General features: G+C 39.7%; 2 protein-coding genes across 2 annotated transcripts; one reads left to right on the forward strand and one right to left on the reverse strand.

Moving 5' to 3' along the window:
- The first annotated feature begins 402 nt into the window (after positions 1 to 402).
- Positions 403 to 5,726, forward strand: ube2al (ubiquitin conjugating enzyme E2 A, like). Its single transcript, XM_050048465.1, has 6 exons — positions 403 to 614; positions 2,249 to 2,329; positions 2,430 to 2,455; positions 2,654 to 2,743; positions 2,822 to 2,910; positions 4,916 to 5,726. Exons 1-6 carry the CDS (start codon positions 571 to 573, stop codon positions 5,042 to 5,044), a joined length of 459 nt encoding a protein of 152 aa, XP_049904422.1. The 5' UTR covers positions 403 to 570; the 3' UTR covers positions 5,045 to 5,726.
- On the reverse strand, positions 5,191 to 16,113 carry ing1 (inhibitor of growth family, member 1). The gene is made up of 4 exons (XM_050048464.1): positions 15,917 to 16,113; positions 13,771 to 13,943; positions 11,754 to 11,902; positions 5,191 to 9,223 (listed from the first exon to the last, which is right to left on the reverse strand). Exons 2-4 carry the CDS (start codon positions 13,907 to 13,909, stop codon positions 8,591 to 8,593), a joined length of 921 nt encoding a protein of 306 aa, XP_049904421.1. The 5' UTR covers positions 13,910 to 13,943; positions 15,917 to 16,113; the 3' UTR covers positions 5,191 to 8,590.
- Positions 16,114 to 16,266: the final 153 nt, after the last annotated feature.

Below are 16,266 nucleotides of genomic sequence, written 5' to 3' on the forward strand. Positions count from 1 at the left end.
GTCTATGGTCTGGTCTCACATGCACGGGCACGACTTCAGTGGTGTGCCTTGCCAACCATAGACATTTATACATGTCTATGTTGCCAACAGTCACCTGTCAGTGGGGGCGACCTTCGTCATAGTTGCGCTGCACAAACATCACGTCACTGTGACCACGCCCCGTGACAAACGACGCCCTCGATGAAAATGGGGGAGTGAAATAATTACTTTTAAATGAAACAACGAAATAGATAAATGTATCTTGCCGGTATCTAGCACAATGTGTTTTTTTAAACATATTTTCATGACGGAACCGGAAGTTCGTACTGATTTTCCACTGCCATAAAATTCTGGTAAATTTAGCACTCGACACTGTCCCCTCCTCTTTCCGTGGTGTGGTATCGTCCAGTAGACCTAGCTGGTCCTGCCAGAAAGTCAGCATCATCGAGAGAACGACGGAAAGCGTCGGGCTGCTGTGAACGGGGTCACTGTGAAGGTGTCAAATAACCATTAAATACAATACAGCGTTTTGATAAAATAAACTCCCGTAGACGTATCAGTGTCGTCGGTACGTGTTTCAAAAGTTAAACCATGTCAACCCCGGCTAGAAGAAGACTTATGAGAGATTTTAAACGGTAAGTTGATGGTCAGAAATTATCCCGATGCCGATAATCATAGTTAGCTATGATTTGTCGAAAACAGCTAACATTAGCCTAGCTTACGTTAGCTTGGCATAGCTAACCGGAACGCTTTTTCTTTCATTTAAACCTATTAATCACCAATTTAAATAGTAAACTATGAACGTAACGCAAACACTATCTTATTAGGTTTTTACGAACCGGAAACATTAAAGTGAAATAGTGTTATTTTGTTGAAGCGCTTCGTCCGTAGCTAGATGCTAACTGAGCTAGCTGATACATGTTAGCATTCTAGTCGGTTAACGTCAGAGTTCCTGTCACAGTTTACGGCTACTGGCTAACTCCATCAATTAGCTAGCATTTAAATATCCGTGGCCGGTTGGCCATTTTATCCCTGGTCAAAACACATTTAATGCAACGCATTAAACGTAAGTGTTCCGTTAATATAAGCCTGTCGTTTCTCTTTTCCTGGCATTAGACTGTGTAACTTGACGTTGCCAACCAACATCAGCAGTGTTAAAATCATACAGTAACTACACCGGTAAAATAGTTAATCAAAGTTTGGTGTTAGGGAAGTTATCATGGGAAGACTTATTTTGAAGATGTAGCACTATAAAGTAGGAATATATCGCGATGAACATTAAGCCATAGCTGAAGCCAAAAAACTATCAGTGTCCTCAAACATAGCTTTTGGTCATGATAAGTGTTTCTTAGTACGTCATTAATACCTTTCACAAGCTTCTGTAGTCCAGTAACGTTAGTGATTGTGCAGCTGACAGCATTAGATAGACATGTTTTCAAAGGTTTGTTGTAAAATAACATTTAAGTTTTCACCTCTTCGATGCAGGACAGAGAGATACAGAAGATCCTATATACCAACAGCCATCAGGCTTTATAATTCTTTGACATATAATAGATGAGCTGACAGATTATTGAATTTCCCCTTGGGGATGAATAAAGTTATTCTTATTCTTTAACATCAGTGTATTTTGCCAGGGCCAATATATTAAGAAGATCAGTATTGTACCACTGCTTGAAGCACAGTTTCTCTTCTTTTAATACCAATGAGATGTTCGTTTTAAGGGAACGTTAATCATAAAATCAAGACAAAGTTTCTCACAAGTATTAATCCAATGTTAACTTGGACTTTAACATGACACAATGTGAGGGTCTCTAACACACTTTGGTTGCTGACTAGTTGGTAATGACATCAATGTTTATCTCAGCTGATAAAACCTTTAAGATGTTGCATTGTAGTTGGTGAGAAATTACAGTGCCTATATTTACATGACGCGTGGCACTGACTTGACGGATTGATAGAAACAGTTGCGTAGTTGCTGCTGTGATATGTTATTTGTTCAAAGCATAAGGCTGAACTAAACATCCCCAGGGTTAAATGTGTAAATGATACAACTAAGGCAGGAAATTGAGTCTGCTTATGCTAGTCAGAGGTGTGAAGGTGAAACATAGAGCTATGTTTTTTTTGAAATACAGAATTTGGCTGTGTGTTAAAAGAGGAGAGAGGCCATTCAATCAGGGTATTCACCTGAGTCTGGCAGAATAAATTTGGTTTTCTGCTTGTGAATATAGTGTCCTGCTATAAACTTTTTCCTTTCTGTTTTGTTACAAAGGCTACAAGAGGACCCTCCAGCTGGTGTCAGTGGTGCCCCATCTGAAAACAACATTATGGTGTGGAATGCAGTCATATTTGGGTAAGACATTAATGCACATCCATAATGTACATGCATATAGATCTTGTATGTTTGTGTGTGCAAAATGAATGATGAAATGCTTATTTCTCTAACCTCACAGCCCTGAAGGAACTCCATTTGAGGACGGTAAGTATTTTATTTTATTCACATTAGTTCTTAAACTTGAAATATATGTACAATGTCGTGTTGATAGAGGGAGTGTTAAGGTTGAGAGAAGTCACTGCTCCAACACACTTTATCTGCCTGGCACCATTACTCACTGCTAAGACACAGTCAGCATTAATGGCTCATAAATATGTTTTTCGTGTCTTATCTTTGCCCCAGGTACATTTAAACTCATTGTAGAGTTCACAGAAGAATACCCCAACAAACCCCCCACAGTACGATTTGTGTCAAAGATGTTTCATCCAAATGGTAAGAATACTGTCTCATCTTCTGGCACGTGATGGTGTTGAAATTTGTGTATAGTGTATAACCATATTTTTTATCCAGTCTATGCAGATGGAAGTATATGTTTGGACATCCTACAGAATCGTTGGAGTCCCACTTATGATGTGTCCTCTATTCTTACATCTATCCAGGTAGGTTCTGTAACTTCAGTTAAAAATGTTTAAAATAACTGTACCACACTTAATCACATTTGATTATTTTTCCTCTTGTATTCAGAACTAATATACAAACAAAAAAACAGTTGCCTCACATGAAAGAACACTTCAGTATAAACTAAAATTACTTCAAAAGGAAACTTAAAGTTTCCTGAAAATAATTATTTCAAGTTATACAGGTTTCTGTATTCACAGCTTCACTCGTCCCCTCCATGTTTGCCCAAATCAAGTTACCTTGCGAAAGAGCTGGACTCGAGAGCTCATGGAAAAATCTAGCCCTGATTTGCCAAATAGTCTGCGCTGAACAGTTCCTGTGATAGAAACAGAAAATAACAGAAATAGAAAAAGTTGTTCAGATGGACAGACTGTTGAACATTTTTTAGTATCCTATCTATATTTAATGGTTGTTTCATGTGCTAAAATGTCATTTGCAGCATAATTTTAGAAAATATATTTACAAAATCAGATATTTTGATGATTGCAGAAGTCAGATGACAAGTGGGAAAATTCTGGTGTTTCTGCCTTATTAGTTTTAAGCCTTGTTCAAAATGAATGTACTTGAAACCAAATGACAACATGTGCATGAGTGAAGGCCTGTGACTAAGTATGCTGCTGAAAAAAATAGGGGAACACTGAAGTAGCACAGTATAACTTTAAGTCAGTTGAACTTCAGAGATATCAATCTGTCCAATCAGAAAGCACAAGTGATTGTGAATCAGTTTCAGCTGCTTTGGTGCAAATGAAAGTGACATCAGGTGCAATGGAGAGGCAAAAGCAAGACAACACCCAAAAAGGGAATGGTTTTACATGTGGTGGTCACAGTTGCTCTCTCCTTACACCTGCAGCCCAGTCAGGTTGCACAGGTAGTCCAGCTCCTCCAGGATGGCACATCCATACGTGTGGTCGCAAGAAGGTTTTCTGTCCTCCAGCACAGTCTCAAGAGCCATGACATGAGGAGAGTTGGACAGGGCTGTAGAAGGGCTTAACCCAGCAGCAGGACTGCTATCTGCTTCTTTGTGCGAGGAGGAACAGGAAGAGCCCTGCCAGAGCCCCACAAAATGACCTCCAGCAGGTTACTGGTGTGCATGTTTCTGACCAAACTGTTAGAAACAGACTCCATGTGCGTGGCATGAGGGCCCAATGCAGAAATTATCTGGTCTGCCATTAGGGCCCTGTTCTCTCTACAGATAAGAGCAGGTTCACACTGAGCACATGTGACAGACGTGACAGAATCTGGAGATGCCATGGTAAATGTTATGCTGCCTGTAACATCATCCAGCATGACTGGTTTGGCGGTGGGTCAGTGATGGTTATGGGGAGGCATATCCTTGGAGGGTCGCACAGACCTCCATGTCATAGCCAACAGTACCCTGACTGCTGTTAGGTACCAGGATGAAATCCACAGAGTGACTGTGAGACCTTACGCTGGTGTAGTGGGCCCTGGTTCCTCCTGGTGCAAAACAGTGCCCGCCCTCGTGTGGCCAGAGTGTGTAGGCAGTTCCTGGATGAGGAAGGCATTGATGCAATTGACTGGCCCTCTCATTCCCCTGACTGACCTAAATCCATTTGAGCACCTATGGGACATTAAGTACCGCTACAGACCGCCCAGGAGCTCACTGGTGCTCTGATCTAAGTCTGGAAGGAGATCCCCCAGGACACCATGCGCTGACTCATCAGGAGCATACCCAGACTGCATGGGTTGCTGTGATAAAATGTATGCAAGTTGGATCAGATTTTCAGTGATTTTTGAATCCAGCCCTCAGTGGGTTGATGATTTTGGTTTCCATTGATCGCTGTTACATCATTTTGTTCTCAACAAATTATACCGTGTGCACAAGTAAAGATTTTCAACTTGAATAATTCGTTCATTAAGATCTGATGTGTGATTTAAGTGTTACCTTACTTTTTCTGAGCAGTGTAGCTGAATGAGGATGCAGGTCGGTTATTTTCTCACCCTCAGTATTTCTCTTCTCTCCTCCAGTCCCTGCTCGATGAACCAAACCCCAACAGTCCAGCCAACAGTCAGGCAGCTCAGCTGTACCAGGAGAACAAGCGGGAATACGAGAAGCGTGTGTCTGCCATCGTAGAACAAAGCTGGAGAGACAGTTGACCTGACAATCCTGATAGCTGCTCTCTCCATTGTTAAGCTGTGTGTGCTGCAAGTTTTAGTGGAGTACCTCTTAATTTTTGCCCTCCTCCTCCCCCCTTTTTGATTTTAAGCTTTTATGCACTTTACCTTCAATTTCCCATCATAGATTTTTTTTTGCCCAAGAGGGATTTATTTTTTCTATTCTGTCCCCCTTTTCCAGTCCATCAGGGGAAATGTGCTGAATCTTGCCTTGATGTTTTTTCAGTATGGACTTGTGGGCCATTACCCAAAAATCCTGGTGTGTTCTTACTCGCTGTAATAACTTCCCATGACTAATTATGTTCAGTGTTTCGAAGGGTGTATGAATTAAGTCATGGGTTGTCCTCTGTTGTGCTCCTTATCTTTTCTGGCGGTTTGTTTTCACGAGGCAGTTTGTCGGCTCCGATGTAATCATCCTACCTTTCCTTGGAAGAATGAGCAGCCTGAGCATCACGGACTACAACTAAATCAGACATCTTTACACCGTGTCTTTTGCTGTGTTGTGAACTCTGTTACATGCATGACAGAAAGAGTGTATTCACGTTCCTGTTCAGTACTCATGTATATAGGAAACCTGCAACTGAATTTATGTACAGATTTTGCACTGGTTGTCCCCCATGTCATTTTTTCAGCACTTGTAAATAAAAAAAAAAAGGCGAATCCATTTTTATGTGAGGAGCTTTTTATTGTAATAGCAAATTCAATAATATTGACCTAAACTAAAAATTACTTTTCTTGCCTTGACAGGAGTTTCTATAAGCTTGTGCTGCATCTCAGTTTTAGTGAGATCGATGTTAAGAAGACCCACAGGGCTGCCTGTAAGGTAAACCATGGTTTTGTATCCGTGTAATCACCTTGCCACTAAATAACATGGGAGTTAAATCCTGGCTGTAGCAGCACGGGGAGGTGACCTCTAGTTCTATTGATGAAGCATGACTATTTTTTAAGGTGAAATAGCTGCTGCTGGATTGCATGTGTTTTCACTTATATTTCCACAGTGTTACATATATTGAATATACATTTAAATTAACCTTTTGAAACCTGAGAGCAAACTGGTTTGATTACTTTAAAAACATGGGAAGAGGGCAATGAGCAACGATGGAAGAAAGGACACAAAAATCTGCAAGAAATTTGTAAAAAAAAAAAAAAAAGAAAAGGAAATGACGTGGAATAAAGTGCTTAAATTATATTTTTGAAAATTGTTAAAACATACTGTAACATAATTTTAAAAATGTTATGAGTTTGTTTCTTTTCCCCTAGTTTTTTAAAATAATTCCTTGCCATTTGTGGGACATTTCTTACAAAGTTGCACATTGTCTTTTTCTCGTGTTTTTGAAAGACATCACACCAGTTTGCTCTCAAAGATCAAGAGTTCAAAGGGTTAAATATGTGTGAAAGGAGTCTGAAAGTACAGGGTTAAACAGGTCAGAATTGTCACCGCTGTTGTATGATTTTAAACTCATGGTAGGACAACACTACACTTGGGTTATAGGCAAATTTTTTGTCAGTTTTCAATCTCAGGTGTTCCTCTGCTTATTTAGAGCTAAGTTATTATACAGTCTAGGAGAATGTAGGCTGTCTAAAATCACATTTATTCACTATATAGTGTATGTACACCACTGTATTTGAGTTCTGGGTGTGGGATTTTAATTTGTCCTTGGAGGTCAGAATTTTTTGTTCCTATTTGTAGTGGCCACAAAATTACCTTTTTAAAGCTGTTTCAGTGTTGAGTGATGGTGGACGAAATCCACAGTTGTCATTTTGTGTGAAAATGCCCACTGAAGTGAAGTAAAAGGTTGTATGTGGCTTCAGGAGTCTGAGTTAATTTCCTCACTGTGTTACTACCCCTCCAGTACTGCTCAATTAACAAGTATTGTCGACTGAAATGCAGACTTTCATGCTAAAAAAACAGTTTTAAATTGTCCAACTTAAACTGCTGGAGCCTTGTATTAGCTTTTGTATAACTTAAGAAGTCAGAACACAGAGTGAGGACTGGATTCTTTCCACATCTCATGCTTTTAAATTGTTTTAGAAGGGGGTCACTTCACGGCCAGTAGTGGCAGGGGGGAACAGTTATAGCGACCAATAGCCACCAATAACTCGGTGTGAATACGACCATTTGAGTTCTGTATTAAAGGAATATGATCATTTGCACATCTGTTACTCACCTGCTGTTACGTTGAATTCGTTATGAGAACTCTTTTTCTTCGCATGCCTCCACAGTTTAACAAAGAATCTAAAACCAGTTAACATTCTTGATTAATTAAACAACCGCAAAACTATGTCAACCTCTGTTAACATTAGATTTAGAATTTAGAATATATTTCGTTCTGCAAATAGAAATAAGAACATCAAGTATTAATCTACAAAATCATGTAAATAAAGTCACAGCCTCTCACAGAAAATGGCAGATACTTGGCTAGTTCAGTGCAAAACAAAGTAATTTAACATAACTTAGATGCTGAAGCTACAGCGTATAACACCTACCCTTTAACAGCACATCATATTTAGCAATTAACAACAAAAAACTGTCTCACAGTAAAATCCACATCTCATTTGTATATTCCTCGGTGTAACCCTGGTCTCATTTATCCAGCTGTTTGTTAAGTCTACCCTAACACAGGCCTTTTTGCCAAACCCTTAAATATTTAAAACTTTGCATACAAGTAGTGCACATGGGCAAGTGCATGAGTTTGAACTCCAGGCACACTACTTGTTCATACACAAAATTTTGTTTTCAATCTTAAGTTTCTTATGAAAACGCATGTTTGCGAAGTACTGAGCGTACAACTGGACAAATGAGACTTGGATTATACTGCACGAGTCATGTGAGAGTTTGTAAACGGGTGCTCTGATACAGTTTTGATGTTGTTAAACGCAATCTCCCCATACTTCAATTTATCACGAATTTTCTGCTTTTTTTTTTATTCTTGGTTCACTGTGGAGGTATGCGAGAATTTTGCTTTTGCTTTTTATCAAATTCAGTGTAACAGGGTGAGTAATTGATATACAAATGACCCTGTGGGTGATGTATTCCCTCTAATAACTCGTAACTGATTGAGTGACCCCTTTAGCATCTTGTTTTGACGTTGTCATTTTACGCATTACTAGTCTTAAACATAGATTATAGTCACTTTAAAAAAGTATTGCCCATGGCATGTAATTCCTGCTAACAATAAGTCACATATTGTAAAAAATATCCACTCTGCATTATACCAAAAGCATCAAATTTATCTTCGTTTACAAACATTTTATTTGTTAATTGAGCACATATAATGGTGTGGGTGATGTGGCATGCATGATGAAAACAAAGGGGATGTGAGTTACATGCAGGTTGTATTGTACTGTGTCCGTTCTTTAAAAATGATCCCAACCAGGAAGCAGCCATCTTGTTTCTCGGCTATGCAGCAGTTACAAAAATAACTATTTACAGCATCCAATACTTTAAACAGTGTCAACAGTAAATGGAAACAAAGACGAGTCATAAAATTTTAACGGAGTAGTGTTCATCGGGCCGGACGTAGCGAGCTACCTGTTGTACGCCCTCTCCTTCTTGGCCCTCTCTAAGGCCTTGTCCATGGTCTTCTCATTCTCACCCCGACACTTGGGGCAGTACCACTTGCCCTTGGGCTTATGATGGAGCCCAACGCAGGAGAAATGAAACCACTCGATGGGACATTCATCGTTATCACAGCCGATCATCTCGCCGTAGGACACCTGCTCACACAGGCAGTATGTCGGCTCGTCTGGATCGATGGGCAGGTCTGGAGGCGACACTTCTCTCTCAGACTTTCCTTTTGACCTTTTCTTCTTCTTCGATGACGTCTTGGCCCTCTTTTCCCGGGATGCCCCCACGCCCACTTCCTCGGCGTGATCCAGGCCGCTGTAACTTTCCCGGTTGTCTCCGTTTTTCTGACGTCTTGAGCGCTTCCCTCCGGCTTTGTCTCCGCCGCCTGAGCCCGGGGTAACCTCATCGCGTTTCTTGTCATGGTGGCTAGTTTTGCCTGGAGTGACGGTGGCTGATGAGGACGACATCATGGACGCTGCGGTGGTTGTCATGGATGTTGCTGTGGGAACGTGGCTCTCTGGGACTTCTTGAGAGGAAAGGAGAAGTTCAGAATGCCAGTCTATCTGTCGCGTTCGGTTCTCGACCAACTCCACCTGAAACAAAAAACATTCATATTTGTGTAACTTTACTTTCAAGAGACGGACACCTATTAGTTTTTAGAGGTGCTGACGTTGAAATGTTTTGTGTTCTGTGCCTATTCTTTTCTGTTGGCTTTGCTGAGGTTTATTGCAGCATTCAGGTAAAAGAGAATGTGTTGTCACAGATGGAGAGATTTCCATCAAGTTCCACTCCAAGACACACTCTGCCTCTCCCTCCTCATGTGCCAGGTTGTGGTATAAAGGTCTGCAAGCTCGTTGGGACCCGACACACTGAGTCGATTCAAGCCAGGCTCAAGCAATTTAAAAAGAAAAATAGATTGGGCTCGGTTAACTTCTTTCCTTTCATTGTGCCCATATTCATATTCAGGGCACACAACAGACTGATGAGCCAGCTAGAAAGGTATATAAGTGATGCATGGATTGCAGTTATAGCTGCTGTAGTGATCCCACTGCAGCAGAAACCATAAGAGAAATACTTTGCGCATTTACCTATGAGGCACAGCAGTGTAACTCCATTGATTATTTAAATCTTAAGACATGTCTAGGGGATCTAACGTTCATTCATGTTCTGTGTTCTTCTACACGCACTGTGTGTTTTTGCCGCATCAGAGAGAGCAAGCAGCGGGTCTCTCTCAAGCTGTTTGTGGAGTGTGTGCATGTAAATTAACCTTTAGATCAACACACATAACTGTTTAAATAGGCTTTTCACTCTGTATTGTGTTAGCCCATCTGTACATTTATATGCCTGGTTAAGTGGAGCTACAGTTGCAGCTCGACTAGGCCATTTATTTGGACTACTGTCTTTGTCCCAGTGTACAAGCACAGGAGGGGAATCGATTAACTGACTGAAGTATGTCCGACTCTGCTACGATAGGTGGCGATATATCCCCTTTTAGCTTGTTAGTCTTGGACATTTCTCCGGTTGACCTTTTACGCCACAGACCAAACAATCAAGAAACGAATTAGCTACAGTTAGCTAGCGTCAAACTGGTGCTATGGTGGACAGCTTTACAGCTCTGTACATTCTGTCCGTCCAAAAATAGACAGCTCTGGATGTAGATTTTGCCATGTTGTTACCGGCTTTTCTGTTATGCATTTAATACTTTCGACTTCCAAGTCAAAGCCTGGGGTGGACACTGGAGCATACGCAGTGCCTTGGCCAGTTTGGGTCTGATTGACTGTATACATGCTGGAGTAACTTGACTCCCAGTTGCATTATCTGGGTGTCTTAGTCTGACTTTGAGAAATTCCATTTAGTACAATTTCAGTTGGACTAACATATTTACGTGTGCTTTAAAGTCCGGTTTTAGTTGGTCTAACACAATAAATCGATTTTCTTGAATGTCATGTAAACGTACTGCATCACTATCCTTAGCCTTTTTTCCTGTACACGTTGTTAACCTGAGCCCAGGGCTATACGCTTCACACTGCACCTCTCCTAGGCCATGGTTTAATGTCAGTAGGGGCACAGAACTCATCATAACATAATACTTAGCCCTGTGTCACAATTTCAACTTTTAGCCCTAGGTTAAGTAAATTTTAAGGAGATAGCCCTGATCTGCAACAGCGCCAGCAAGCCTTAGGCAAGAGTCCGGGTTAACCCAATTGTAATGTGTCAGGATTGTGCGAGGGTCGGCAGACAGAGGGATGTCCTATGTTGTAAAGCCCCCAGAGGCAAATTGTCACTTGTGATATTGGGCTTTACAAATTATTATTGCTATAGCCCTTTAAAGGAATGCTTTGTGATTGCTATAATGAACATTGACTTCACCTGACTAATCTTAAGGCATTTAGCTGCCTTTGGGTATGAAATGTACTATATACATAAATTTGCCTTGCCTTGCCTAGTGTGAAATATTTCTTAGCCTGTAGCTCCCAGCTCACTTTGCCTCCAGCTAAGTGCAGTGTGAAAAGCACAACAAACTGTTGGTGGTTAACTGGTGACATCCCTAGACTAAGAATAAGGTGGTAACCTGTAATATGATGTTCCTTGGATGAATCAGGATACAAACTTAAATGGGAAATATTTGTTTTATGCATATTATTCTTGATTTGCTTAATTTAAAAGACAGAAAAGAAAAGGGTTCACCACTTCTCTAAGATTTAAAAATAAAGGAGAATGTTTATATTTAGAGAATTATCCAAAATATCCATTGTACACATCTGTTATATGTCAAAGGGTAAAGTTTTTAGATATGATGTCATGTTTCTGGTAACCCTGGTGTGTGACTATAATAAGAAGACTCAGCATTTACTGCTGGAGTTCTGCCAGTGTTTAAAGAAGTTTCTCCTGGAACAGATTTCAGTGAAATTCAAATGTTTGCAAAATGGAGAATCTGATACAAAAGACCTTTTTAGCAGGTCTTTCTAACCTTTTTTCTTTTTATTTACTTGGGGTTGATTTTCTGTGCACATACGTTCCAGGAAAGCACTTATCTGTACTCGCACAGTTGCACACATTCAGACCTGGGAGTTTGCCAATGCGCAGCTCCACTGGAGCAGCTGCAGGGCTCTCTTAACGTACCATTTGACCGGCAATCTGGATCTTCTCATCTCCGAGCTCTTGACTGCGAATCAGCGCTCTCTGAATGGATAACTGAAGCTTTCGCCTCTGAAGTGAGTCAGATTCCCGGCGATACCGCTCATAAGCATCATCAAGCTCCTTCAGAACATCTGCCAGAGAAAAAAGTCGAGGGGGGAACATTCAAGTGGGAATAAGAATAATGAAACTCAACATGTTCCCAGAGGTACACACAAAAGAAATGTTAACTTTCAGCTCATTACTTGTCATATTGAATTATTCTCTAGATTGCATTATGTGGTGTGAAAGGTATTTTGTGAAAGGTGTAATTGTTCGGTGTGGATATGCCAGTTACTATGCATTGAATACAGGTTCAATTATCACTACTACATTAAAGATTTTGTGAAGTTCAGAAAGGTTAGCCAATGTATATCAGTCTGTCAGTTTAGTCTAAGGTCAACGAACATCAAAGGTGCATCCTGTGTGTTGATCAAGCATGCCACGTGGATAAGACAGGAGGTGAGACTGACTACTTTGGGGGATAGTAATGAGACTGCTGAGAGAGCAAAGTGGTTGCTGAGGGGAGTAGAGCTGGTGGGTTTAGACATGCAGCTACAATTTAGTGTGTAATTGTACTGTAGCTACATGTCTACAGTGTACTATGTAATCTGATAAGTGTTCAGTTGGTACACTTGGTAAGTACCTGCTAATTTACTGGGTTTAGTAAGAAAAAAAACATGCATGTACAATCTTGATATCAAAAAAGTTGTGATGCTGCGTAAAGCGTACATTAAAACACCATGCAATGATTTGCATATCATTTTCAACACACAGAGGTGAGAACAGTTGTTCAACACATCTTTTTTTTTTGTTAAACATAATTCCACTGCAGCTATTTACATTAAATTTAGACCAGACATTGGTATAACTAAATAAAAAACTATATTGATAAAGAAACTAACATTTCAATTCATAAAAACTATCTGCAATCAAGTGAAATGTCACAGGAAAAGGTATTGAACACGCTAATATGAAGTTATTTGGAGAAGCCTTTGTTTGCAATGCCAGCTTCAAGACACTAGCTTATCTTTCACAGTGTTCAGATGGGATTTGGGCCCATTCTTACACAGATAGTCTTTAAATCTTACTAGATTTTGGGGAGGCCCATTTGTAAATCTTGAGAGAGAAACTTCACTTTCAGAACTTCAACAATCAGTGTCCTCAGTTCCCAAGCACTTACTGAGTGTTGTTAGCAGAAAAGGTGATGTAACATAGTGGCAAACACGCTCCTGTCAATTTTTTTTTTAATGTGTTGCAGGTATAAAATTCAGAATTAGAGTATAAAATAATAACAAATAATATACTGTATCAGTCTGAACATTAAATAGCTTGTCTTTGTACTGTGTTCAGTAAATGCTGTTTGAAAAGGATTTACATATCATTGCATTCTGTTTTATTCATGTTTTACACAGCATCCCAACTTTTTGGAATTGAGATTGTATAACATACGTTTACTCTCAATGTGTTGTGCATGCTCATCTGTAATGTACAATAGCACAGATTATTACTGCTGGCTCAACCTGATCACTGCACACTCTCTCTTTACTACTCTCGAATTATTTTGCAAAATGCGCAAAGTGTACCAAACACACACTGCCAGCATTTTTTCTGTGATAAGTACCCGATTACATAGTGCTTTCAAAATAAGTATTCCCTGTTATTCCCAAGAAGTAACAGCTACATTTACATTTTTGTTTACAATGTTTGACGATTTTTGTAAATCACTCATCAAAACTCATCTTTTCAAAACGACTTTTAATTTGTGAATGATGTTGTGTGTATTTTACTGTATGCTACTTTATGATCATTTTTAACTGATGCAATGTGTCTTTTTGTACCATGAAAAGCGCTCTATAAATAAAATGCAATATCATTACTATTAAACCCTTTACTAGATCGTTTTGATTAGAAAGAGATTTATGTCTTGCACATCGGTGTCCACACTGTCCCGCTTCTTTACCTTGATACTTGGCATCGATCTCCTTCATGAGGGACACACTCCTCTGCAAGTCAAAAGGCAGTGACTCCACCAGGTCCAAATACTCCTCAACATAATTCACAACAACGTGGCTCGGGTCGCCGTTGGCCGGGTTCAACATCGCGGGTCCCTCTGCACCCCAGCTACACCTGCACCTGTTAACAACAAATGTTTTGAATTTGATTAGCACACAAGATGTGATTAAAAACAAGTATATAAAAATAAACATGGCAGGGATTGTGCAGGAGAGGTAAGAACCCCTTTAGAATTTCAAATCTAGTCTATTACAAATAATATGTCTCTCTTAAACATGAGAATATAACAGACAAAACAAGAAGTTATGAAACAGACACATACACATCAACGTAAGTTATATATTAACTATGACAGGTGTTTTATCACATTAGATTTAAATGAGAGTAATGATGGACAGATGGTCCTCTGTATTTCAAAGCATATTGTCCAAGTATTGTGCAACAATAGGGAAGATAAATATCCCCCGCTTGTCATATTGGATATGAACGGACATCAGAGTTCATGAAGAGAAAGTTGTGATATACATCTGGTAAGCTGTGCTTACATATATACATAAAAAATATCTGTTTGACAAATGTTAAAATTAAAAATTGACAGCAGATTAAATATCTTGAACAGAGGAGCCGATGATTCCCAACGATTTGCTGCAGTTGCCAATCAAATTTCTTTAAGATTGAAGTATTTTTCGCAGGGAAGGAGGATATGTACTGGCCCAAAAGATGTGACAGTATGATATGCATGGATATATTAAACTACATAAGAGTGTTAGCAGACATAAATTATTCACTATCGAGTTAAGTTCTAATGATGCCAAATGACTTCATAGTTTTTTTTAACACACCAACTCAATGTGGTCTTTCTAGGCCAGCTGTTCATCTACTAATACACCTTAGAATTTTGCATAGATAACCTGATTTCAATATTACTGATTAATAGTTAAGCATCTTCCTTTGTATAACTTTTATTTCTGAAGATTGTAAAATTGACATTTTGAGAAAGTGTGTTTATTCTTAACAATAAATCATTAATAAAATGGGTGTTGTTGCTGCACACGTTTAAATACTTTATTTTTTAGCAACTCTCTAATATAAATATCATTGTGCATTTTGTTTCCTGTACAAATTATCTTAAGTCAGTCCGGAAACACAGACTATGATGGTCAAGATGTGAAACGGGGAGGGGGCAGCTGATCTGGAGTCAGCCATCCTGAAAATTGCTACGTGTACTAAGACTCTGCCAACGGAGAGCTAACTAGTTTGAGCCGAATAACACAGTTTAACCACATTACTAAGAAATACCGGGTGATTTCAGATACAAAATATAGCAGTTAGTTGAAGTTGTGCACCTCAGGGTGTCCTTTTCCGCACCAATGGAGAGGATAACAAAGCTCAACAGTAGCATAACACTGTTAGCTAGGTAGCTAACGTTACATTTCCAGGCTAACTAACGTAAACCAAGTAATAAACCGACATATTAATGTGGAATTAACCTCAAACATGTCCATTGCTGAGCCTGAATATCTTCAGCATCAGCAGCAGAGTTTCAGTGTCTAATTTTAGTCGTGATAATTAACGTAAACTACAATTAACGTACCCTGCTACGCCAGATAACCTTTACGAACTTTATCCTCCTTGCAAGTTTGAGACTGGCTTGCCAACTCCAAGAAATGTACACAACTAACTATCATTTACCAGTGACGTTAGGTGGATTTAATAGATTTTAATCGCTGGCTGACAGCGCTGAAAGTTTAAGCAAACGATGCCCTAATGTGTCAAACACAAAGATTAACCGACGCTAACAGCACTTCATTCAACAACGTAAACAACCACAGAGCAGTTTAAGCAATAAGCTAATTTTACGACGACAAACCACATAAGTTAGCATCATAAAAATATCAATAGCAACCATTCCGACATTTTAAGCGGTCGTATTTCTCTCGTTTGCTTAGTGTAACCGTTAGCCAAATTAGCCTATGCTAGCTTCCAACGCACAACGTTACTAAACGAGTCACGACAGTTATCGCCGCAAACATTCAACAAAGCTTTATTAAACTTATCTAGTTAGCAGCTAGACGGCTAGCAGGTGAACTTACCTGAGAGGATATTAGTAGTTTTCTGAAGCTAACACTCCGTGATGCTGCTCTGGCTGTTATTGCTAATGCTAGGTCGTGTAGAGTGGACCACTGTAGCGTCCTGTTAGCCCAGCGGCGGCTAACGTTAGCTGTTGGAAAAGTGCCAGAACAAATGTTTTAGCAGTGCGCATGCGCGAAGCGGCTATAGCAACCACTGATACAAGTGAATCAACCCAATAACATATACTTCCGCTTAGCTTTCAGCATTATATTCAGGCTCTTTTTTATCATTACTGTATATATTCCCGCTCGGATACACAGCAGACACCAGCAGCTCCCTTGCTTTGTACAGTATCTTTCTTTGTGCATTA

This window comes from Epinephelus moara, chromosome 7, assembly GCF_006386435.1.
Source record: "Epinephelus moara isolate mb chromosome 7, YSFRI_EMoa_1.0, whole genome shotgun sequence".
Classification (NCBI taxonomy): domain Eukaryota; kingdom Metazoa; phylum Chordata; class Actinopteri; order Perciformes; family Serranidae; genus Epinephelus; species Epinephelus moara.